The sequence below is a fragment of the Dendronephthya gigantea genome, unplaced genomic scaffold, assembly GCF_004324835.1.
Source record: "Dendronephthya gigantea isolate DGI-Jeju-01 unplaced genomic scaffold, DenGig_1.0 000023F, whole genome shotgun sequence".
Lineage (NCBI taxonomy): Eukaryota > Metazoa > Cnidaria > Anthozoa > Malacalcyonacea > Nephtheidae > Dendronephthya > Dendronephthya gigantea.
The window spans coordinates 156,232-180,870 of NW_021163033.1; the positions used below are offsets into that span (position 1 = coordinate 156,232).

General features: G+C 37.7%; 5 protein-coding genes and 1 long non-coding RNA gene across 6 annotated transcripts; 2 read left to right on the top strand and 4 right to left on the bottom strand.

The window, feature by feature from the left end:
- Positions 1-1,488: 1,488 nt before the first annotated feature.
- On the bottom strand, positions 1,489-2,832 carry LOC114522634 (histone H1-delta-like). Its single transcript, XM_028543365.1, has one exon. It carries the CDS (start codon positions 2,726-2,728, stop codon positions 1,763-1,765), a length of 966 nt encoding a protein of 321 aa, XP_028399166.1. The 5' UTR covers positions 2,729-2,832; the 3' UTR covers positions 1,489-1,762.
- Positions 2,833-3,954: 1,122 nt separating this feature from the next.
- Positions 3,955-6,680, bottom strand: LOC114522596 (peroxisomal membrane protein PEX14-like). The gene is made up of 11 exons (XM_028543329.1): positions 6,619-6,680; positions 6,515-6,547; positions 6,289-6,373; positions 6,078-6,153; positions 5,925-5,956; positions 5,693-5,796; positions 5,440-5,545; positions 5,160-5,257; positions 4,909-4,997; positions 4,735-4,826; positions 3,955-4,594 (listed from the first exon to the last, which is right to left on the bottom strand). Exons 1-11 carry the CDS (start codon positions 6,643-6,645, stop codon positions 4,323-4,325), a joined length of 1,014 nt encoding a protein of 337 aa, XP_028399130.1. The 5' UTR covers positions 6,646-6,680; the 3' UTR covers positions 3,955-4,322.
- A 977-nt stretch (positions 6,681-7,657) lies between these two features.
- LOC114522700 lies at positions 7,658-8,268 on the bottom strand. Its single transcript, XR_003686935.1, has 3 exons — positions 8,187-8,268; positions 7,818-7,996; positions 7,658-7,726 (listed from the first exon to the last, which is right to left on the bottom strand). It is a non-coding gene; the product is annotated as an uncharacterized LOC114522700 (long non-coding RNA).
- A 5,503-nt stretch (positions 8,269-13,771) lies between these two features.
- LOC114522442 lies at positions 13,772-20,099 on the top strand. The gene is made up of 11 exons (XM_028543119.1): positions 13,772-14,007; positions 14,264-14,308; positions 14,644-14,849; positions 15,029-15,143; positions 15,285-16,802; positions 17,446-17,490; positions 17,952-18,166; positions 18,375-18,489; positions 18,649-18,879; positions 18,989-19,294; positions 19,674-20,099. The coding sequence occupies exons 5-11, from the start codon at positions 16,688-16,690 to the stop codon at positions 19,889-19,891; spliced, it is 1,245 nt and encodes a 414-aa protein (XP_028398920.1). The 5' UTR covers positions 13,772-14,007; positions 14,264-14,308; positions 14,644-14,849; positions 15,029-15,143; positions 15,285-16,687; the 3' UTR covers positions 19,892-20,099.
- A 148-nt stretch (positions 20,100-20,247) lies between these two features.
- Positions 20,248-23,013, bottom strand: LOC114522441. Its single transcript, XM_028543118.1, has 4 exons — positions 22,376-23,013; positions 22,144-22,280; positions 20,920-21,780; positions 20,248-20,724 (listed from the first exon to the last, which is right to left on the bottom strand). The coding sequence occupies exons 1-4, from the start codon at positions 22,534-22,536 to the stop codon at positions 20,615-20,617; spliced, it is 1,269 nt and encodes a 422-aa protein (XP_028398919.1). The 5' UTR covers positions 22,537-23,013; the 3' UTR covers positions 20,248-20,614.
- An 81-nt stretch (positions 23,014-23,094) lies between these two features.
- On the top strand, positions 23,095-24,451 carry LOC114522444 (methyl-CpG-binding domain protein 2-like). The gene is made up of 2 exons (XM_028543121.1): positions 23,095-23,254; positions 23,482-24,451. Exons 1-2 carry the CDS (start codon positions 23,109-23,111, stop codon positions 24,179-24,181), a joined length of 846 nt encoding a protein of 281 aa, XP_028398922.1. The 5' UTR covers positions 23,095-23,108; the 3' UTR covers positions 24,182-24,451.
- The last annotated feature ends 188 nt before the right edge of the window (positions 24,452-24,639 follow it).

Below are 24,639 nucleotides of genomic sequence, written 5' to 3' on the forward strand. Positions count from 1 at the left end.
GCAAGCAATTATCGAAAGAGTTAAGTCTTCATGACTTCAATCTATATGAATAGACGCTATAGAAGGCGCCCTACGCAGGTCATGCCAACGTCAATAATTACGGCAAGCACTGTAGGAAAAAATAACCCTGTTTATTAAATACTACTTGTCAAAGTTTTGTTTTCGTAGCGTTTCATTGGTCGAGAGCGAATCACGCGAGAGTTACGAAATTTGATGTCGCCAGCGCGACCCCCTGCAGAGTGAGATAACGTGTTGTGTCATGGGAAATAACAACTTTTATCCATTTGAAATTATGTCTTTTATGAATAGATATTTCGTTGTTTACCTTTTAGTTCGGTTTTTCTTTGACAAGTGGTATATAATAAAACACTTATATACCAAAAACTCAGAAAACATTATGTTTCCTTCGTTCGCAGTAAATAAGTGTTAATTATTATATACACAGGCGCCATGCAGATATGAGGATGCTGCAATTTCATTGGTTGGCTACTAGACAGATATTTAACAATTATTGGATGAGGTTGAGTGTGATATCGAGAATTATTATATACACAAGCGCCAGATATGAGGTATGCTGCAATTTCATTGGTTGGCTACTAGACAGATATTAGCTCATATCTGTCTAGTAGAGAAGGTAAACAAAATGGCTGAAAGATTTGGGGAGTTGAGTGAAATGAAATCCAAGCTTTGGTTGATAATAGCACACTAAAATGCACCGAAATTAAAGGGCGACAAAGTTTGTGTATATAATAATATCAGCTCATATACGACTCGAGTTCGCAGAAGAATTATGCGCATTTGAAAATGTATATTGATATTTGCGCAATATAAATTAATAAATTATTATAATAACTGTTAAATATCATGCATGTAGATAACGTCGACACTTAATTCGAAGGTTAATTAAGATTCAACAGAACAATAACCATTGAAATAAGTTTATGCTGCGAAGGAAAATTCCGTTGGGTTTCTTGTCGTTACAGGCAACACTTCGCGCGCTTGGCTGGATGGTTTAAAGCTCGGCTACAATAGCAGTTTCTGCCGGCGATTTTCTCTCCTGAAGCCGGTTGTGTAAAAGCCGGTTGGGTTAGTTTAAAGGGGTTAAAGCAAATCTTTATATCAACCTTTTTAATCGCTTGTTTACAAAGTTGAATATAATTTTCCATAAACATTTTCTGGACTGACAAAAGCCATACTTTGTAAAGGTTTTAAAACAAACAGCGGTTCAGAGGCACTTGAACCAAAACAGTTTATAAAAATTTAACCCAGGATTATAGTACTAGTGGTAACCCTAAAATCGCTTCAGTAAATCGTGCATGTAGCCGCAGCTTAAAAAAGACAACCGGGACGAGGTGATTTCTTCCGCTGCATTTTTATATACAATATATTTCGAAAAAATAACAATTATTGATAACTACATTAATAAAGAATTTTTTTCTATCTAGATGAAGTTCTATAAATGTCATTTCAGTTTCTTAGAGCATTTATAACACGTAGGACTATAATTATTTTTAAGTATTCCAAACGGCTGATAAAAAAAATTTTAAAAACATATCGACTAATAAAAAGGTCAAATTGCATGTACAACTGAAAGAAGGAAGCTATATATCAGAAAGACCTTCAGGCTGCAGAAATTAATAGGTTTAGCTCAGCATATACCCTGCATGAATGTACTTTAATACGGCTACGAAATTATTCAAAACAAATCATCCGATTCTAGTATCTCTGAACAAAGTGTATTAATGTCTGAACAAAGGAATCCCTAGTTTTTCCCTTTCTGCTTTGTGGGTTTATCTTCTTTCTTTTTTGCATTTTTTGCCTCACCAGCTTTCTTGTCTTGTCCACCAGTACTCTTCTCTTTCTCTTTTCCTTTCTCCTTTGCACTTCCCTTTGTTTTGCTTTGAGTTTCCTTGGCTTCCTTCTCTTTTGGCTTCGTTTTACTGCTTTTCACCTTTGATTCTTTGCTCGTCTTTTCTTTGCCGGCCTTGTCTTTCGCTTTCCCAGTCTTCTCGTTCGTCTTCTGTTTCTTGTCAGTTGTAGCTTTACTCGCTTTCTCTTCATCTTTGCCTTTTTTCGCTCGTCCACCGGATGCTTTCGTGGCGCCATTTTTGTTTGTAGTCTTTTTAGCCTTTGGTTTATTTTCCTTGTCGCTATCCATCTCGCTTTCTTTGTCAGCTTTCGCCTTTTTACTTTTGACACCCTTGGCTTTCGTCCCCTCGTCCTTCGTCTTGCCTTTCTTGTTTGTTTTTTTTCCTTTTGCAGCGGCTTTTGTAGTCGTCTTTGCTTTAGTTTTAACAGTAGCGCCCTTCTTCCTCGCCTCTCTTATTTCTCTCGCTAAAGAAAACCTGCCCGACATTCCCACGCCAGATTTTCGAACGACTCTTTCCTTTTCAATGAGTTTCACAATGGCCAAGCTGACGTATCGATTCGCTTGATCGCTGACTTCGAAATTCGCTCGAATGTATTTCACGATGGCTTGCTTAGACGAGCCAGTTCGCGTTTCGTTGAGTTGAAATAAAGCTGTCTCGATCATCTCGCTGTAAGCTCGTCTTGTTTTGGTAATTTTCTCCAAAGATGTTCTCCGTTGAGGGAACAAGACAGTCGGCTGGAGTCGTTGGTCGTCCGTCGTTTCGGATGTGTTGATTTCAAAAACGGGAAGTTCATTCCCCGATTCCTCACCGTCTGTTCTTTCAGCTTCGTTTTCGGAAAATGCGGGACTTTCTGCCATATTTCAGGTATAATTTAGATCTCTCTGCGATATTGTACGAGTTCTTCGGCTGTACTCAAAACTTTGTGGCCGTTATAAGTAACTCAGACCCAGTTTACTGCATGCTTTTCTTATCAAAGCTTTTATGCTGCAGGCGTTTTTACTTTTCCAAGCATGACGAAAACAATGACGAAAAGAAATTGACAATAGAATAGTCAAGCTCTTTTTAAACGATGATGAAAGTCATGGGAGATTCCTGCGTGGGTTTTAAACGGCTGACAAGCCAATAGTGTTGGCCTCTTTTTATCAGCAGCGCAGCAAGCGTATTATAATAACAGAAAAACAATAGGAAAAACAAAAGAATGCAATGAATTGTGCAAAATAAGCATCAGATGGCGTAAGCGTAGACTCGAAATGAACCAAGAAAAAAAACAAGACTGTTTAGAAATGATTCCCGCTTTTTCATAATGGCTATAATCAATGTTTAAGTCAAGTGTTCTACCTCTCACTGCTTGCGGTTTTACACAGTATACTGAAGGCTGATTTCAAAGTATTTCAGGACATTCCTGATGATCCAACTTTTAGTTAAACTAATTGTTGCAGATGCCAGAGGCGATAAATTTTTACATGCATGCAGAGGTCTAGATTAACCAACGTTTAGTATATTGTTTTCTTACAGCGGTGAGCTTTCTATATTATAGTCTGTAACTAAACGTTCGTTGTCCGAGATTTTTGCAAGATATATCATTGACACGTGTTGGGATATTCGTTGAAATATGTGCTCATATTTCGGTGTTATACTGGCTGATTCAACACAGCACATGCGGCCTTTCAGTGCAAGGTTGCACAAGTGTCTTATACGTAACCCTTTCTCACTTGCCCGTCCCTTAACTGAACAAATCGACACAAACCTTGATGCTGCTCACTGGAAACTTCTTAATCACACACAGAAACATTTGCTGACTCAAAAACTTCCATAATATAAAGTTAAACCAACTTTAACATCAGCGCCATCTTGTACGAATGAGCAAATGCAGTTTCGTTTGCATATGCTAATCTCAGGCCATATTCATTTGATCATCAGAAATTATACTCCCTCGGGTACAAATAGTTGGATTTCTTTAAGATTTCAATAATTATTCTAAATTTAAAATTCCGTTGAACTTAAAATGCTGTACGTATATTGCAATGCGCATTTATATGATTTGAGAATGCATGTACTTTCGAAGTATTTTCAGATGAAAAGTTTAAATTTAAGCTCATTTAAAAAATTTCACAGTGATATAAGATAGACTTTACTTCTCACTAATGTGATTTTTTTTCTAAATTTCATGAACAAAGGTAGTTTGCTTCATTTTAATAGTCACAATAATTTATATCCCCAAAGCACTCTAAATTACCCTGAACATCAACCATCATCCCTTTAGAATGATCTAATATACCACTACGGTTTAATTACAATGATAGCTTGGAGAATTTTCACAATCCTCATAAACATGATCCATTTTTGTGCATTTCTCTAATTTGTTTCAGTTTATCCACGTAGATAAATTGTCGGCAATTATGAAATCTCTAGCTTCGAAGTTTCAGGCAAGAAACTGAAAGATTTTTCGTTTCATTTACTGAGAGACAAATTGGGAGAACCAGTATCGGTGGACATTGTAGAATAACTGGTGTCGTTTTGATCAGAGTCCATCCTCTCGCTTGCAGGAATTGAATTTGAACACTCCAGACTGGTTAGATCACTTTGCAGTTCTAGAGTTCCACTGGATGTATCCACGTCAGTTCCATTGCATTCAGTTGTAGACCCCTCTTTGCTTGTTTCCAACACGGCGGACAACATGACGTCCGTCTTTGTTTCCAAAAGGTTTCCTTTTTTCACGCTATCTTGAATATGAGAACACTTTTTTGAGTTTGTGTGAAGCTAGTGTGTGGTAATAGAATATCAAGGCTTTAAATTGACCTCAAAGATGGTCAGCCGAGTTATCCTTCCAGATCACATAGAGTTCACTGGCATAAGCACTAACCTTCACCATCATTTGGCTCTGTGGTATTCCTCTGCCACGCCGGGATGCTGGGGAATGGGGAGGATTGGACGACAGGAGAGGGGAACTGGCGCCTAGAATACAACAACAATTAGTGATAGGGTCACTTGGGTGGAAATCTTGTACACTTGTACATGAAAATGCTAATATTTTTACCTGTTTAACAGGAGACCTTTGAGTGACGATAATTCTGATTTGATCTCAGAAAGAGAATAGCTTTCAGTCATACTCTGTGATAAACATGCCTGAAATTTTTATGAAAACAACGTGGATTTTTGTTGAATATTTTTCATTGTGTAAAAGGACACACTCCATAAAACAACAAAGCTAAAATTTTGGGATTGCAAGATGTTATCCTTCAGATTATTATGTTTTATGGATTGCATGTTTTTCATCTAGTTGCGTACCTGTGATGTTGAAAGATTTAGAGACATTGTCTGCACTTTCTCCTGTTGATCTTGAAGCATTTTTTGAACAGAATCCAGGGTTGTCTGTATATCTCCAACTAAAATTATTATGTGACTGCAATAAGCGACAAAAACAACTTTCATGATGCAGTATTTCTGAACCAATAGTGTCTTCAGTAACATGCTACAACTGCCTCAGGTTTGCATTAAAAACTAACTCATTATATAACAACATCATAACAATCTTGTTCAAAATTTGGTGAACATAAACAAGACGTACCTGATTGACTTAAATTTTCCTTCAGTTCACTGACAGAAGAGTGGAGTTGGTTGATTCTTTCTTCTCTCTCATCTTTTTGGTTCAAAACATATGGCAATAGATAAGTCTAAAATGTACAGAAATGAGGATGAGCTGTGCCCACCATCGCCATCTTTCATCATAAAACCTGCTAAGTTTAAGTTTGTTTCTTCAGCTGCATGTTGGAAAGATTGAGCTCAATCCCTCAATTATTTTACAATAGAATCCAAGTTACCTTCACCAAATGGACAAGAAGATATCCAAAACTTCCTCCAATCAATCCAACCCAAAACAAATCCCGCAATCGAAATGAATACGGTGGTGGGCTTGGTGGCTGACCTAAAACATTGTTGAAACATATCTTTAAAGTAGTTTGGACACAAATCATAAATTATACACCATTTTCAATGAACCTCCCAATAGAGACAATATTTATTAATGTATGATCATATTTAAATATCACACACCTGGAAACACAATTGATCTTTGAGGCGGATTCCTTGATTTGAGAAAGATAGAAATTACAAGATATAGCATTTTGATATATGGGATGCTTTATGCATGGTTTCTATGCAGAGTGGTTGTATAGGGAAATGAACAATTGAGCATTAATCCTTTACCTCAAGAGAAGATCTTTATTTGGATCTGTGGTTTGTGCAAGTTCTATAGCTTTCTCAATTTCATCTTCTGACAAACCTAAGAATTATAAAAACAAGGCAAGTAATTGCTGGCAAATGATGTCACAAGTTTCACAATAACCACAATTCCTTTTAATCCAGACATCATTTTGCGTCTACTAGTGAACCTCTTTAAATAACAATAAAATCTCACCTTTCTTTAATAGGAATGCCTTTCGCTGACTCAAAGGTGTTTCCTTAACTTTGGGATTTTGTAAGAACTTAACAGCGGTCTCAATCTAAAGTTGAAGGTTGAAAGATGAGGTAAAACTATCTTTGATACAGAGCAACATACGTTCCTATCCATACTCCATACTGGCATACTCCATAGGACGTTAGTTTGAAACTAATTCAGCTGTCAAATACCTGACCAAACTTACTTGATTTTTGGATCTGTCATCGTCTTTATTTCCCTAAACATCACGATTTATTTCAGAGAAGCTACAATCAAATACTTTTGAAGAAATCGTAACAAAAAACTCACCTCCATTTTGACCCCATTGTCAACCATGTTGGATGGAATAGCTTTCGTCTATGAGATACTTCATCTAAGATGAATATCAATGACCACCGTAACCTCTTTCACAAAAATGAGTTTATCTGATATTCACTTTCGATGGAACTTTGTAAAAACATTATAAAGCCCTATTTACACTACACGATTTGTCCTGTACGATTCGTACCCTGGCGTATGTGAACGTATGAACACACGTACAACCGTAACACTTTTAATTCCACCCTGAACAATATGAATGAAGATTGTGGCATAGGCCCTCTTTTGCATCCGTCAGAATGGTCATAGACCTTAAGTTTTTCAAATCCGTAAAATCATTCACTATATTGTACAATTTTTTCAAAAAATAGCATAAAAACTACATAGCACTACTTTAACACAAACGTACATAAACTACATAAGTTATAACAATAGTTCAATATTTACCCGATTCATTAAGACTAAAGACTAAAGTAAATTTGTAAAATTTTAAAACATGCTGTCTTTGAGATTGCAATGATGATTAATACATGCACACCGAGTCTAGAAACTGTTTAATATAAAGTGTATGTTAAAGGGTTTTTAAACAAATTCAAACGAAAAGCTGATTGACGCGATTTCTACTTTCATTCTTCAAGGTTTTTCAAGAGAAAGCATTTTAACTGCAACCATTAGCTATTCTGGTTTTACTCGTTTACCGGCACGAGTGCTTTGGGATCCATCTTTTTCATTACAAGTTGTGTTTAATGTTGAAGTTGAGTTGTTAACAGGTTCGAGAAATATTTCTCGATGGTTGACAACCGTCACTGCAAAAGAAGTTAACAAAACCTGTTGTATGAACTAAGTAACTTGAACTTCATAAATCATTACCCTCCGTTTTTTTAAAAACAACAAAGGTTCTCCACTTTTAGTCCATAAACAACCTTGCTGTATTTATATTTATATATAATTGTATAGGAGTAAATGTAAGCACCGTGAATGTCCTTTCTTGCTCATGCCCATCCCTTTTGGATGGACCCGATCTAAAAATATTTTCACACTATAAAAACGGCACGTACCAATAGTGCTGTTAGTACTGGATTGTTCATTCAGATTACTCCTAGAAATCAAAAACATGATTTTCAAGTTTCAACTGTGAAATGAAAATGCGTTTATGCAAAAATCGTCATCGCCTGCAAGTTGATTCAGACCTTGCTCTGCCACGATTCAAGCAAAATCCCACGCTGATAGCCACCAGAAGAAGAGTTACGAAAGTGACTGTAATTATAATGATGTTTCGAAACGCGGTATTCGGCTCTTCATCGCTGGGAGGAGTCGTTGACGTACTTTCTGGTGATGCTCCATTGACTGTCATTCTCTTTGTAGCAGTCTAAACACAGTTTTAAAGGCTAGTTTCCACTCGAGACAATGTTTCTTAGGCTCAAAACAAGCGAAAGAACTTCCTTCCTGTGTTAAAAGTCGTTTGTTCGTTTTGGGAATTCACAGTTAATTTATTTTACTTTATGGTCTAGTTTCGTGTCAAATATTTACGTTCAAAACTATAGTCAAAAGTGACTTACTTTACGATCTTGGCTTGGCGAGTCTCTATTATTTGAAGAAAATAAGCCGCCGTCGGATAAATCAAATGTGACTGACGCTTTCACCTATGGGCAGGTTTATAAGCACAATTGAAATTACAATATTTTTCAGTGAATACTCTGTAACTTTATTCACTCCGAACTGATACCTTTGTCAGTTTTATATAACTGTTCTTCCTAGAGGTCTAGTGAGGATAATCTCTTATTGATCCAGTGTTACTACAGGAGGAAACCTAAACTAAACTAACTTTATTTATACTGGATAGCTCTATCAGTTCTAAACTGTTCTTCCTAGAGGTCTAGTGAGCATCATCTCTTATTGATCCTGTGTTACTTCAGGAGGAAACCTAAACTATAAACCTAACTTTATTTATACTGGATAGCTCTATTTTTAAATTTGTTTTTATTAAATTGAACTGCAGACCACAGTACCGCAACATGTCGACTGACTGAAGAAGCAGCTTGATGTCCTGGTGCTGGAGAAAAATGACCAAAAACTTTTGCTCGGTTGTAAAGGCAGGAATAAATAAACAACGAGATAAGTAAAATCCAGCTGGCCGTGAAATAATTCTTCTTCATCTTTTCCTGATATATAGGCGGCTATTTAACGCGGTAATCCAAATCTGAAGGATGGAACAGTAAGACCTGAAAATGCCTGAGGAATTACAAGCAGAAACAAATGCTTGCATGCATCACAATACGAAATAATCACTCTCGTTGCTTCTTTATTAAACTTCATAAACACTGCAGATTAGTTTTAATTTTTAATATATTTGTGATGACTTAAATACGTGAGCTCCCCACGAGTTCTCATTTCTAAGCGCTATAATATTTCCTGCCATTTTCATACAAACATTTTTGAACGTGCCATTATCAAGGAATGAATATTATTCCTTGTACTTCTTTTCCCAAATTTCTACACGGCAGAGATATCATCAAATCTTTCGCATTTATTACTCATTATTCAAACCGATGACTATATGTTGTCGTCCTGCAGGTTAAATTTCGATATTTCATTTTCATCTTTATTAAAAACTGTCACTTATATTAGTGCATGTATGATTTGTTGATGATTTTAATAAGTTTTCACACCAAACAATAACGGTTTTTATAATCAAGCGAAGGCCACGTTTGCCATTTGGCCCATAATGAACTAAAAAGGTCCTTTACACTTCGGTAGATGTGAACGATTTGCTTCTTTTGATAGATGTGAACGAGTAATTAGTTACGAATGCTCTGATGTATAAGAGCTCTTGTTTGAACATCACTAACTAATTCACTCGTTTGCATCTATCAAAAGACGAAAATCGCACTGAAAATCAGCTTTCAATCTTTTAAACAGCTTGCTTGCGCTAGTAAAATTCTTGAGCCTGCAGTCTCAGCGGCAAAGGCATTCTGAATTTGTTCTCTGTACAACCTTACACCCTAACCTAGCTTCGAGGCTTCTCCTCCCTGAGTCCTGGGGCAAAGTATGAAGAATATATACAGTAGTGCCACTTGCGTCCCTACGTGTCCCTTATTTATACAAGCAATCCTCTAACTCGTCTTGCCAAAGTAATTGTGATGTCGGGTTTGGACTTAGTCTCCTGTATGCCATGATATGTGATTCGTAGATTTAATTAATCTTTCTTAAAGTCTTGATCAGACTAAGGGCGGCTTTCAGCTCTCCACTGTCGCGTTTTTTGCACGTACGTGCACGCACGTAAAAGTTCAGAAGAAGCTTATTGGGGGGGGGGGGGATTGCATATTCATATAATCCGCTTATGCCCAACTGAAAGCTATTGTTTCTACGGTTGTAGAAACTGTTGTAGAAACTTGAATATATGAATATACACCCCTCCCCCCCTCCAATTAAGCTTCTAGCGACGGCCCCGTCATGAACCATGGCAACGCAGATATACAAATGACTGGCGACAAATGAAAGATCGCGGTTAAGTATTATAATTGATAATGCCAATCAATTGAACACTTTTCTTTAATAAAATACCCTGCAAGGCGTAAATAAATATTTCATTATCGCACGTACGATTACAAAAGGGGCAGTTTGCGTTTCCTTTCCATTCTAAAATAAGTTCCGAAGCTACGACAGTATATGTGATGCTTTTAACGCAAGTTCGGGCAAATTTACCAACCATAATTAGGTTGTTTTTTATCTTGGTCAACAAGGACATGCTACTGGGTAGCTCAGCCGATGAAAAAGGTAAAATTAATTTAAATTAGATGAAGAAAAATTCAAGAAATAGAAAACCTTCGTAAGTTATGTCGAGACAAGTATTTATTCAGTGGAAAACACAACTTGATTTGCAAAGGTTTCTCGAATAAAACTGACGTGTTTTAGCGCGTCAAATTAGGCTTATTTAATTATATATAAAGCGTTGTTTATTGTATCATAGCAATTCTTCTTAGGACATTTGTTTTAGTATCTGCTTTGCATGTTCAGCTGCCGGAAAATCGAGAGAATAATCGTTCTACTAAGACAATTTCAAGCTGTGGAACAGTAGAAGCTCAATGAATAGCCTAGTTATAGTTGACGACTTGGCGCGAGCATGAGGCAGAATCATTGTGTTTAAACTATAGCAACGGCCGTACAGAACTTCCCTTGTAAAGATCTCTTCCAGTGACTTGGTTGAGAAAACGATTACGCTTTTCTACTAACACAACATTTCTATCATTTTTTTCTACTAATTTCGTGGGGAGGGCATTCTCAAACGTTTCCTGCATGCGTGAAGAACTAAACGGAACGTGAGTTTTGTTTCTAGGTAACCACCTCCCTCCCCCCAGATCCCACATGAAATGATAGCATATTCCTATTCTATTTTTTATGTGCGAAGATGAGTGCAACGTTGTCCGAACGACAGAATTTCCGGGTATGATATTCACAGGTCATCATCATCGACATTATCATCATCACCTTATTGCTCAATCATATTTCAACTTATTTAGGAATACGACTTCAGGGCATCGCTGAAATTGAGAATCATTGCAATATCAATAAAGTAGAATGTTTCTTCAAATGTTTAAACGTGACCAAATGCCGTTCATTTGCCATTGGCATGAATGAAAATTGTCCAGGACCATTTTGCACTCTCTACCTTTCGTCGTCTGTCGATACAAATGACTTCTTGGCGGATAAAAATTCGACCTACTACTTCATGGTATGTTTCGTCGCAGTTGAGCCAATTGCATGGGTTGAATGGGTGATAGCTCGTGCGATTGGTAAAACAAACTCTTTCTCTTTCTCTTACTGCAGGGCTCATCTTGTTGTAACAACGAGTGTTTAAATGGAGGATGGTGTCGGAGCAAGGTCTGTTCATGTGCGTGCAAGAAAGGATATTCATCATTTAAATGTATTTGCCCCGCAAGTAAGTTGCTTTACTGTTTGAGAGAACGTGCTATATGATTGTATGTACCTTACCCCACCTCTATATATCAGAGGACGTCGGATATTTCATGTCTCTTTTTGCGAAACCATGAATCCATTGACGCCAATGGAACACAGCAGTCAAGATCGTGGACGTGTAGCTGGTAATATAGGAGGGATATATTTCTAGGAAATTAGGAAACTCTAGGAAAAATAATTATGTAAAACATGAAATGGATCACAAGCGGGTCAATCCAGTCTTTGCATGCAGTCAGTTTGGAAAAGCGTCCGGAAGAAGATTGAATCCATCGATTTTAGATTGATTTTTATCTAAACAGGTAACTTAACGAGGAATTTTTCACATAATTGGAAGATTGTGAAGGAAGAGAGATTGCTGACTCAGATTGACAGCAACGACGAACAAACCTGGGCAACGAGACGTTCAAATCAGAACATTTTCACCTTACAGAATGGAGTCTGGGTTAAAATGGATGGAGGGTTAACTCACGTGACAGTTGGAAAATCAGGGGTCTGGGGCGTGAACGAAGTCGGCTATATATATTATAGGTCAGGGGTTACAGCCGTTGCACCCTATGGAACAGGATGGATAAACACCCCTGGGGCCTTAAAGCAAATTGACGCTGGAAGCTCTGGCGTTGTCTATGGAGTAAATAAGTTCGTACTCACTTTATTATCTTGTTTTAAATCATTGTCATATTGCTGTCTTTCTGTCTGTTTAATCAATTAGTATATAAACAGACAAAATTTATACCGTTTTGCACAAAAGAATATGAATCAAAATTTGGAACCAGGCTGTACTTTCTACAGTTCACAACAAACAGTAACAAAAGTCATGCATTGTACTACTTTTGTGATGCTTCTTACAAGATGTGGTAGAGTTACAGCCGAGATTTTTTTTTTCTTATACAACAGGTTCAATGATCTATTTTACCGGTCCGGCATAACGAGGAATATCCCTTATGGTAATAACTGGATTAAACTCCCAGGAGAGTTTCAGTATGTCTCTTGTGGAGACTACGGATGTTGGGCAATAAGACCGAACAATTCTGTCGCATTTCGTACCGAAGTGACCTTTGATTTTCCCCAGGGAACTGGCTGGGTGGATGTTGACGGCAGTTTCATTCAGTTGGAAGCGGGCCACAAAAGCATCGTGTACGCTGTAACTTCAGAAAACGTTCTCTATTATAGAGTTGGTATATGTTTTCTTCAACCTACTGGATTCCTATGGAAGCCTGTCAAGGAACTGTCGGTTACACACGTGACCGTCGGCCATTATATGTTGTTTGTAATCGCTACAAATGGAACTGTATATTCGTCCACTTAACGTCACGGGGCTGCAAATTGTTTTGGACAGCTTACTTCATTGTTATTCGAAACGTCTAAAATGATTAAACCATTGTTTTATATTCTACATTAATAAACGTGGACATTCTGTTGTTGCGTTAAGTAACGATAACTATTAGTTACCCATAGTAACCGCGCGTTATTTGTAATTCGAAGCGATGTAGACGCGCTTTAAAGCAGTTATAGAAAGCCTTGAAGAAATTGGTTAGAGCGGAGACGATGCACGCATCAGAATTAAATAAATCTTTCTGGCATGTGTCTACCACAAATCAAACTTTTCAACAAAGCTGAAAACGTTAAACGTCCGTTGTTAATGCATAGAATAAGTATAATGGTTCGGTTAAATTTATGTCATTTCAAATTTTTCCAAACATGGATTTTATGCCACATTGTTCCATCATAAACACTACTAAATTAACTACAAAATTTCATGATATGCGACACAGTTTAGTCAAGAGCTGAGACGGTTGGGTTAATATATTGCTATTTCCCTTTAGCCGCGGAAACTTGCAAAAACTACTTTGTCGGCTGCCCTGCACCTGCTTACAAAACTATCTCCGATAATAACCGATTTTAATTACGAATGCATGGACTGTTATCATATTACGTTGCATTTAAAAACTTTAATTCACTTTCAAGAGAAACAAAATAACATTGTTTAATAATTCTATATCACAAAAGACTTTGCGATAATAACAATGAACAATTTCCTGTATTGTACAACATACTGATAGCCAGTATGCATAGTTGTAGAGAATAAGTCATTTTGTGGCACCCTTGGCCTTGCTAATTAATTATTAAGGCAGTTTTAATTATGTCGACAACCAATCCAAATGATATGCAGCTTGTATATAAACGAAACACATTTAACAGAACATGTTATATATAATTGCATACTTGACAGCAACAAATCAATAATTGAAAATATAAACTACAGTTTGCTTTACAACAGCCATAGCAGTCTTCAGCAGCATTCAGCGTGTGTAGAGTATGCTGACATGCTGTTTCTTTCAACCATTTTTCAGCTCTATTTGCAATTTTACATTGGAAAAGTTGGTGGGAGTTTACAGCACGAAGGTAAAGCAGCTGCTGATTTTAGTTCAGCTCATTTCCGATGATAATTTTAGCAGTTCATTTCTACAAATTTTCCTATTTTTGGCTGTAAGATTATCGAAATTTTGTAAGTGATTAATTGACGCGAAGACAAATTTCTCTTTTGTTCACTTCATGATGCAAGTATAGATATTAAACACTCGACGTTTTTCGTACATTTCGACGTTTCCACGTTTTTAATGCCCCTATATATATACTTATTATTTCCTTGCTTTCGCAGAGTCAGAACACAGTTGTGATCTCATCAGGCCCAAAGAATTTAAAAGTAAGGGCAACAAACAACATACAATTAGTAAAGATATACCACTGGTTACATCTTTATAAATCCACGAATAAAATCCGCAGTTTATTTTAGTGTTAGACAAGATATAGACATGCATATAACTAAGAGGCATTGTATAGTAACTGTATTGACATGCAAGAGACAATGGTAGCCGCTTTTTTCCCCGGTTTGAAGTCAGACAAAGTGAAAATTTTCGATGAAAAAGGTGTCAAAATATAGTGGAATACAGTGAAACGCTAAGTTGGAAAGTATGAACGAAAAGAGTATATATATATAATGAAAACTAATCAATTTTGCATGGGTATTTTGTATTTTAGAGACAAAGTTGTCTATGAGTCCATTGAAAATTCGCTGTGGCGAAAGAAAGGGTGAATGTTTTGTTGAGTGTCTTCACCTGTCGCTGTGTCGTTCATTTGCTGTGGCAAAGACAAGCAATTGCAGTTCATTATGTCTCTTTTACAACGAAACAACTCTCAACGAAGATTTATTTCTGAGCGATAAAGAAGCGACGTATTATTTTCTGGTAAGCAAAAAACAATTGCAGTAAAAGTATTGTTGTCAAAGGAAGGCTCGCAACCCTCGAACCTAAACACTCTGTATCCAAACATGCAGAACAGAAAAGAACCCCTATAGCAGGTAGAGATTTATTAATTATATATCTATGAGACTCGCCTGGCATGATATTTTTCTAATTATCTGCAGGAGTCGCAGACCTGTTGTCGTGAAAGGTGTTATAACAACGGTTTATGTGATGGGAAGAGTTGCAAATGTTCGTGTACAAAAGGATACACTTCTACAGGCTGCGTTTGTCCATCCAGTAAGCGCATGAACGAATTATAGTTTTAATTCTAATAATCTTAAAATTATAGTTCAGGCACTGCCACTATACGGTTGAAAACAGGTATGATAGGAACTGTTTTTTCCACAACCTGTAAAGCGAAACTTTTCTTGAATTTAGAAAACACAAGTCGTCAGTTTAATCGCCCAGGAAAACAGATGTTAGCGGGAGATGTTGCCCAGTTAGATATAGACGTTCACATATGGGCAGTTACCAAGGCTGGCAAAATATGGGTGCAAAACTTACGGCAGACTCCCGGAAGCTGGTCAGGAATCCCGGGAGGCCTAATTTGTGTTACAAGCGGTCCATCCGGAGTTTGGGGGATCAATGTAAACCATGGTATCTTCTTTAGAGAAGGCGTTTCAGATTCGAACCCAAAAGGAAATAGTTGGACACAAATTCCTGGCGGATTGAAACAAATCGATTCCGGTAATTTCGGAGTGGTATATGGCGTTAGCTACAATAACGACCTCTTCTGTATGCCCAGTATCACCAAGGCTACTCCAAGTGGAACCCACAGCTGGATTTATATTCCTGATGTTAAATTCAAGTACGTTTCATGTGGCGAGTTTGGTTGCTGGGGAATCAAACCAGACAACTCTATGTTGTTTCGCACTGGCGTGACAGCCGACAATTGCGCGGGAATCGCATGGTTGCAGGTCGATGGACTCTTCATAGAGTTGGACTCTGGGGTGACGGGCAGTGTATACGCCATCTCTCCTGAGCATGAAGTGTACAGAAGACTAGGAGTGTGTGCGGAAAATCCAACCGGCGAAAAATGGTCGAAGATTCTGGAGGGAAGGTTCACGGACGTCACTGTTGGCCAGGAAAACTTTATTGCACTTTCTGAAAATGGCACGATTACTGTATTCAATTAACAATGTTTATCAGCTTAATACTTATCTAATGATACTAATAATCCTGCAACTGCAGGACTGCGGGACTGTGCTCGGCTTAACTGTCCCAAATATGGCTAAGCACCAATGGCAAACTACCAGAGCTTTCGCAGTTACAACTTTGTAGCATATATACGCACTGCACCTTGGCATTTTACCAAATTCGCGAAAACACATATATATATCTCCACCAGTGCTAACTGACATTGATATAATAATTAGGTTAAGCGAACTTAGAAGATGATATACTTTATGATACATAAATTCCATATATTATAACATGATTTAGATGATATATAAATTCCACTGGAATCTTGTCGTCGAAGAAATCACAAAAAAAACTCAAACGGCTGGATAAACGAGATTATAATTAAACTGCATGTGTATAGGAAAACGTTCGTATCTTCGTAACGAGATTTCATGATTATAACTTGTGTTTAATTTATTAGCCTAGAAGATGCTGTAAAGTCATATGACGTCATGCGCGTCAAACATTTTGTATTTTTTTATTTGAAAGCTCATTTAGTTGTTAGCAAATGGTACCTGCATACATACTGGCGCCGTATCGGCTCAGCAAAGTAGAAAAAACAACACTTCTATTACATGGAAATATAGTAGAAATAAAAAATGGCTTTTAATGTACCGCGATTGTCGATTTCATCTTGCAATACTACAATATTTTGGATTATTTTTCTGTTGCTTGGCATACTCACAAAATTGGTTCAGCTTACAGCGATCAAAAGTAAGTGTTTGTCAAGTTTGCAAAATTCGTGACATTTATTTTGTATTTGTTTCAATATAGTTTGTACAAACACCTAATAAAACAATATTAGCTAGTAAAAACCTCTTTCATGGACAAACAAAACATGTCTTCTTGAGTGCAACACAGGTTTGGGAATGTGTTGATTGCATGCAGGGAATCGGAATGTGAGAAGAAGCCGGTTTGCGCGGTCGTTATGAGCGAAGCTCTCAAACCATACCACCGGGTTTTTTTGGCAAGTAGTGCGGCCAGGTCACAATCCCAATCTATAGAGCGACAGCGAGAGATATTCCTTTGACACAGAAACTAGGAACGATTAACTGTGAAAGTCGCCAGTGGAATTTTAATCAAACGATCATTTCGATTCATAACGACTGTCAAGTCGAACGTCATGGAACAACCTGTAAATGTTCAAAGTGAAACGTGCTGGAATACACAAGCTTTTCTTGTTTTGTCATCCTTTAGACACCCGCGAGAATCCTGTGTAACTTTCCTCTTAGGTGTGGTGACAGTTCGATAAAAAAAATGAAATCATTATCGTGCATTTCGACTAGGTCTTTGTTTTTAAATTTCAAACCATTAAATTTTGATTAATGACTTTCATAAAACGTATTTCTTTTTACAGGTGCTGATAGTTCTTGCAGTATTATTGCTGCAAAACCAATAAAAGGTACTTTTTGAAAACCTATTTCAGACAGTCATGGGCAGTTTTTTTAGTTAGTAGTTAAATTACTATAGTGCTGGTCATAAGTCAACTTTTCCGTGCTGTTGACTGGTCTAGTACTTACAATGTTTGCTTTGCAATGTTTTATTCAGTGTCTTTAAACTTTATCAATGTCAGTTTTTCATTACATTACTACAAGTCTGAGTGAGCGCCTGCTGTTGCTACAAACACAATAACATACTGACGACTTTACAATGTTATATTTAGTGTTTCAGTTCACATTTACTTTTCCTAAATGTCATTTGAATAATGCGGTACTGCTAGTCTAACTGGTGTATTGACAATATAACCGCTTTATTGCAATATTTTATCCAGCGTTTCCCTTTCAATCCTTCCCAACCTCACACAGCTTTGCAATGTTGTATTGTTTTACTTCTAGAATAGATTCTCTCATTTCTTTTGTACAGAGAAGAAACCTTTGATCGATGCCATAGAAAAATCCTGCGTGGCGAAAAATGGAGAATGTTATTCTAGATGCATTGGAAATCCAACATGTCGCTCGTTTGGAATCGCTCGTGGCGTCGACGAATGCCCTAATTCACTACAGTGCTTTCTTTACTCTGAAACAGTGGCGGATAAAAATTCCTATGGTAACGACCGCGATTTCGACTATTACATATCGGTGAGTTTCATGATACCCAAACAGTATCTTAACAAAATATCAGTTGCTGCAACTTCTTATCTCTTAGCTTGACTCAAACTTTCATGCCGTCTCATCAACTTTTTTCTTTTGTGAAACGGTTTATCCCCACGGCTATTGTTTAACCAATAGTGTAGCCTCACTAGATGTTCCAAATTATACACATGCATACTTTGTATCTTGATGACAGGGTCCACTAACGTGCTGTACCAAACCCTGCATTAATGCTCAAGTGTGTCACGAGAAAACCTGCCAATGTGAATGCCCAGAGGGATATGCGTCATACAACTGCATGTGTTTAGAAGGTAGCTACATTGTACCACTACTGACTACCGTCATCACCATACTGGACCACCACCATCATCACCACCCCCAACCATCATCATCATTACCCCATGATCACCATCACTACCACCATAATTCGTGACGGGAATTAGAATTACAATTTTTGCTTTCATATATAGAGGAATTAAACCAGGTTTTCAACAGAAAAACTCCGATGATGTTGCCGGATGTAATGAAACAGGTTGACAGCGGTGAACAGACATGGGGAGTCAAAGATGATTTAAGCTTGTGGACCTTAGTTGACGATCAGTGGACCTTAGTTGATCAAAATGCCCAAATGAAATACATTTCAAGTGGCAAAGCTGGTACTTGGGGCATTAACTCTAGTGACAGTGTTTTAGTGAGAGAAGGTAAATCTAAATCAATCACTTAAAATACGATAAAATATTTGACGACACAATAACAGCGTCACTAGCGTTGTTCTTCCATCACAAATGAATAACCAATTATTTCGTTTAGTTACTGTTTTTGGAACGTCTTGGAAACATATTCCATTTCCAAAAAATGAAAACCAACTGATCCAAATCGACTCGGGAAGTTCTGGAGTGGTTTATGCTGTTAACGGCGCAAACGAGATTTACTGTCGTGCAAACATCACAACACAATCACCCTTTGGTAGCAGTTGGATAAAAGTGCCTGGTGCCGCTAAACATGTATCGTGTGGTGATTATGGGTGCTTTGCAGTTCGATCTGATGGTACTGTTGCTTTTCGTAAGGGTGTCAGCGTTGAAAACTGCAAGGGAACAAACTGGACTGATATACCAGGTATAGAAAATTAGACGAAGTTTTTAGAGCAAAAGAATCCATCCAACCTCATTCTTCGCCAAGCTTCAATTCGCGTTGTAAATGTCCGTAGACATTAGAACATATATCATTTTTTTATTTCAACATTGTGATCCAACAAAGTGCTGCATTTGCAAAGAAAATTTTGCATTTCTATGGACATTTTATAGACTTTTTAATTCGGACATCCAAGGTCTTAAATTTCCACTAGTGAACATGAAGTGGTACGACATCTTTTTTGCCCAACCATGCAAAAAAAACATAAACACAGGTCGAAGTTGAAGAAAATTTTAAGTGGGTCCCCTATCAATCCGGTCTACTACAGCTCGATTCTATATTGATGCCCATATAAACGTTTCAGGTGACTTTATTCAGCTGGATGCAGGAAAAACTGGCAGCATATATGGAATCGGGAGAAACCAAAACTTATATCGAATAGCCGCGATTTGCGAGAAGATGCCTTTGGGACACAAGCGATGGATCAAGGTCCTTAATGAGAGATTCACACACGTTGCTGTTGGTGATCAAAACATGTTTGCTGTTGCTGAAAACGGGACAGTTTTCAAGTTCTCTCCATGAAGATGAAACGAACGTTTGATGAAAATCAGAGTCCTTCTAAATTTCATGCAACATGCAGTGGGTTCATTCATGAAAAGAGCATAGACACACGCACGATTGCAGATTGCCGCCAATTTTGACGGGGACTTTTTATGTAGGACGCATTTTTAGAGTGGGTTTGAGATGATTATGAGTCATAAACCTTGCATGTAACCTTGTGAAAGATTTTATGTCAATGTTAGTGGAGATGGAATTGTAAAGATTTATAGTGAAATAAGCCTAATTTGTATATTTGAGTATTTAGCGTTTAATAATTAACAGTTCAAGGAGAGTTTTGCACAGTTGGGTCAGCCGTATGTACAAAATATATTTCACAAGGAAAACCTGTATAATATGTCACAATAAAGAAATATCAATAGTAGCTATTCTTGCCAGGAATCAAAATCCAAGAGATAATCATATCAATGTCAAGTCCAGAGTTTTACCAAAGACAACACAAGTTGAGAGTACCAGCAGAGAAAGGTACTTTGCATTGACAGTGCAGAAAAAAAAACACTTCAAATTTTGAGTTAAAAAAATAAATGCATGGGACTTGCCGATCCGCCGGATCCTGATGAAATAATTGTCAATTTTACCTCTTTGTAACCACACCATAATACAATATTTAGGTTCTAGGTATGGTTGAAAAGCACGGGAGGAAAAAAACTCGAAATACACTAGAACTTAAGTTGACTTTTGTTTGTTTTAAACCACGGCGTCTCCCTGTATCCCCTTTATGCGACAGCCATCGAGTCCTGGGATAAAATCCTTCAACAATAAACGTGGAACATTAACATCTGCAACGTCGATGATATCTGTGGAAAGAAAATTTGACGTGTTGCTGTTGTTTTTATTGTTATTATTGTTATTTTGAATTATGAACTATTGTTGTATAGCTTTTGTCATTGCTGACGATGTATTTTTGAGTAATTTGTTTCTGGCTTTACATGTTAAGCCTAATGATCAATACTTTTTAAGAAACACAATATGTCATTTGCAGATTTGCTTACCGGGAGTTAAACTTTCATTAAATAGGTCGAAGTCATCATCGCTGCATGTGCAGAAACCATCTACATTCACGGATGATTCGTTGGGTGTCGAGGACAATTTAGTAGTAAAATAGGGTCCCCCTGCACTATCCGTAATGTCCCGTAGAGATCTCTCTTCTCCTACAAAAATGATCTTCGGAACTTCAGATTTTAGTTTCTCTGATACAGCACGACCCACTTTTTGATCTTCATTCATAGATACCACGCTGGTGGCTGCTGAAGATTCCGAGAAATCACCTCCAGTACTGGCGTTGGTCTGCTGGGATATCTCATCTCCAATAAACGTGGTCTCCGGGGTTTGACTTTGAGTGGTGGTAGGCTTCGTCGATGCTCTCTGATCTCTACACACAGATGTTGTTCTAGATGTTGAAGATACAGAGTAACCACTTGCAGAAGTGCTTGCAAGTCTCTGTGGGGATTCGTCCTTCTGGCGAGTGTTTGTTGTTTGATTTTTGGGTTGTGCTGTTTCAAGTCTCTGTGGGGATTCGTCCTTCTGGCGAGTGTTTGTTGTTTGATTTCTGGGTTGTGCTGTTTCAAGTCTCTGTGGGGATTCGTCCTTCTGGCGAGTGTTTGTTTGATCTTTGGGTTGTGCTGTTTCAAGTCTCTGTAGGGATTCGTCCTTCTGGCGAGTGTTTGTTGTTTGATCTTTGGGTTGTGCTGTTTCACAAGTTGGGTGATTCTTTGAGGATGCTTTTGAGGAAGATCTAAGACTGTTTTTCAAGGAGTTCCCAGACTCAGAGAGATGCGATGAATTATTGTTTTTATGAGTTTTATCATCTCTGTGGTCATCTATGGAACTCTGTGAAATTTCGATCCCAAGTTCTAAGGTGAAAGAGATCAATCATCGGATCACCAAAGCCACAATTACCATAATGTGATCACCATCATCACAACCACCATGGTCTTGTCACCATCACCAAACCACCATCATTTCATAAGCATCATCATAACCACCTCATCTTATCACCATCAACCATTATCTCATCACCATCAACCATTATCTCGTCACCATCAACCATCCACCATCATCTCAACACCATCACCAAACTGCCATCGTCTGATCACCATCCTCACAACCACAATCATCTCATCACCATCATCCAACCACTATCATCCAGTAAACAATCATATCTTCTATCAACTACCACCATCCTTTAACCACTATCCTTTCTCCTCATGGCCTACCATTCAACTGTCTTTCAGGAAGAAGAATTGCCTTCATAACATCGATTGAAGCAACCTCTTCCTTTGCAGCAGCAATAATGATGTCCGAATGAAACACTGTCAAATGACCTGACAGAAACTCTTCACTGTCAAAAATCCTATCAGTAAACAAGAAGCATTGTCATAATAACGAACAAAATGGACTTTAACCCCTGGGATAGCCCTCAAGTTTAAAGAACATTGGATAACTAACCTTTGCACATCAAGAGCTTCACTGTCTTCTGCAAAAAGAAAATCAGCTTCAAAGGGATCTGGCTCTAAACGACCTCCATTTTCAAACCAAATATTTTTCTTTGTTTCCGGTGTAGACAACGAGAACCAGGCAGATCTGCCATTTGGAATCAGACCTGCCATTTTGCGATAAAACCAAGAAATTACTTCATATTCTCATGGAAACTTAGGCTAGATAAATACCGATATGGCCACCTATGTACGACCCATTTGACAAACCATAGTCAAATATCGTATCCTTGGTAAATTTCAGGCTATAACTGCCTTGAAAACGCACTGAAAGTCAATATTTTGTATCCATTTCGGTTGTGATCTTTCCTGCAGTATACTATCCTTGTTTTATGATTACATGAAGTATTGCAGTTAATAATATAGAGAAAATCTTTAAGAAGTAAATAACTGAAATAAAGAGCCTGTGTTAACTAGTTAACAATACAGCATATCTTGTTATGTTGTGAATAAGAAATAGACATGAAATGATACCATCTCCGTCGAAAAAAAAGATATTATCACTGATAAATACAGTTTTATTTCTGACAAAATTCAGTAACAACGCTCTCATAATACTAGTTTTCAGTCCCCTTGCGCCACTTCAGCAATTCAGCTCATTGAGCCTCATTCTGTCATTCACCCATTGATGAATTAGCCTTCTTTTCAGGATAAAAACTCTTTTGTTTGCGTTTAAAATCGCTTTAATGGATCGTGAACTACGGGAAAGAAAGGGAGACGCTAAAGAGCGTTATCGCACTGAGTGTGAAGGGCTTCCTCACGGCTGGAGCAGGGAAGTTGTTATTAGAAAGTCGGGCAATTCAGCAGGCAGAGTTGATATCTATTATTACAGGTAACAATGTCCGCTCACATTCGTTGATACCCTATTTCTTTGTCAATAAAACTTTTTTAGAAAGAGCCACAGGATTGTGAACTACAAGTGTTGTTGATCTTTGTATTGATTTGCCAGCTTTGATACAAACATATTGTAAACTACTACCTATAAAACCAAATCTTCAACAAGAGTAAAGGACCAATTCATGTCATACTAAAGCTTTTTTAATCATTTTCAACCTATAGTCCCTGTGGCAAAAAGTTTCGTTCAAAGCCACAAGTTCAAGATTTCCTGAAAGGCAAAGTCGACTTGAGGAATTTTGACTTCAGAACGGGAACTATGACAAATGGAATTGTACGGAATAGCAGTCGGAAAAGAAAGGCTGACATATTCACTAGAGACTTTGCTGCTCAAGGAGCCTCCCCCACAAAGATCCCACTAAGGCAAACCGCAATTAAATTTACTCGCCAGCCTGTCACGGTTGTAAACAACTCACCAATATATGTGTCAGGTGTCGACAAGAAATTTGATACCAAAGGCAGTACTGCTCAGCAACCACGCTCGATCTTCTGGGAGAAATGCCTGCAAGGTTTGCATGTGGTAGATGAGAATGATAACAATCTGGATGAGTATGAGTTACCAAGCCTTTTTCGACCTCTTGGCCCCAAGAAAGAATGGGGTTCACTTGTGAACAGTCTTACAACAGACTTATACATGACAAAGAAGAACATTTCCGGTCAAAATATGTCCCTCAAAGCATTTGAGAAAAATCCTTGTGTTTGGTTGAACGCAGCCCAGCCATTGTGTGCTCCATTTAAAGTCTGTGATTCTGACATTCGTCGTCAGGAGGAAAGAGTGCAATATATTAGAAAACGATTAGCGGATGCGCTGGAGGAATATGATTATTTGAAGTTTAAAGCATTGGGGGTTTCTGGTCAGCACTAGGACAATACAGTTATGCAATATTTGTTTATATAAATTTACTTTTTGTATGTATATATGTATGTCAAGATATCAAGACAATAAGCTTTTACTATTGATGATATTGAGGTGAATAGTTAGTAATGTTTTCTGTGAGACTGTAGGAGTATTTGTTTATAATAAAAGAAAATATATATGTGATTTGTTTGCAAGTTAGATGGGTGGACAAAATTCAACTTTGGGGTCTTCACATATCCGTACCTCACTTTGCCCTTATCATACACAATTGTACACCATAACACACATACCTCCCCTGTGAAAGTCAGGTGACAATGCAAAACATCCAAGACCAGTAGATCTGTTGCAATTCCAATGAGAATAGACAAGAATGAAACATTTTGTAACATTGCCATGCCAATATGGCTGGAACTGGGTCATGACATCATGGTGGGACCTGAGAGTAATGACGTCATTGAGACATC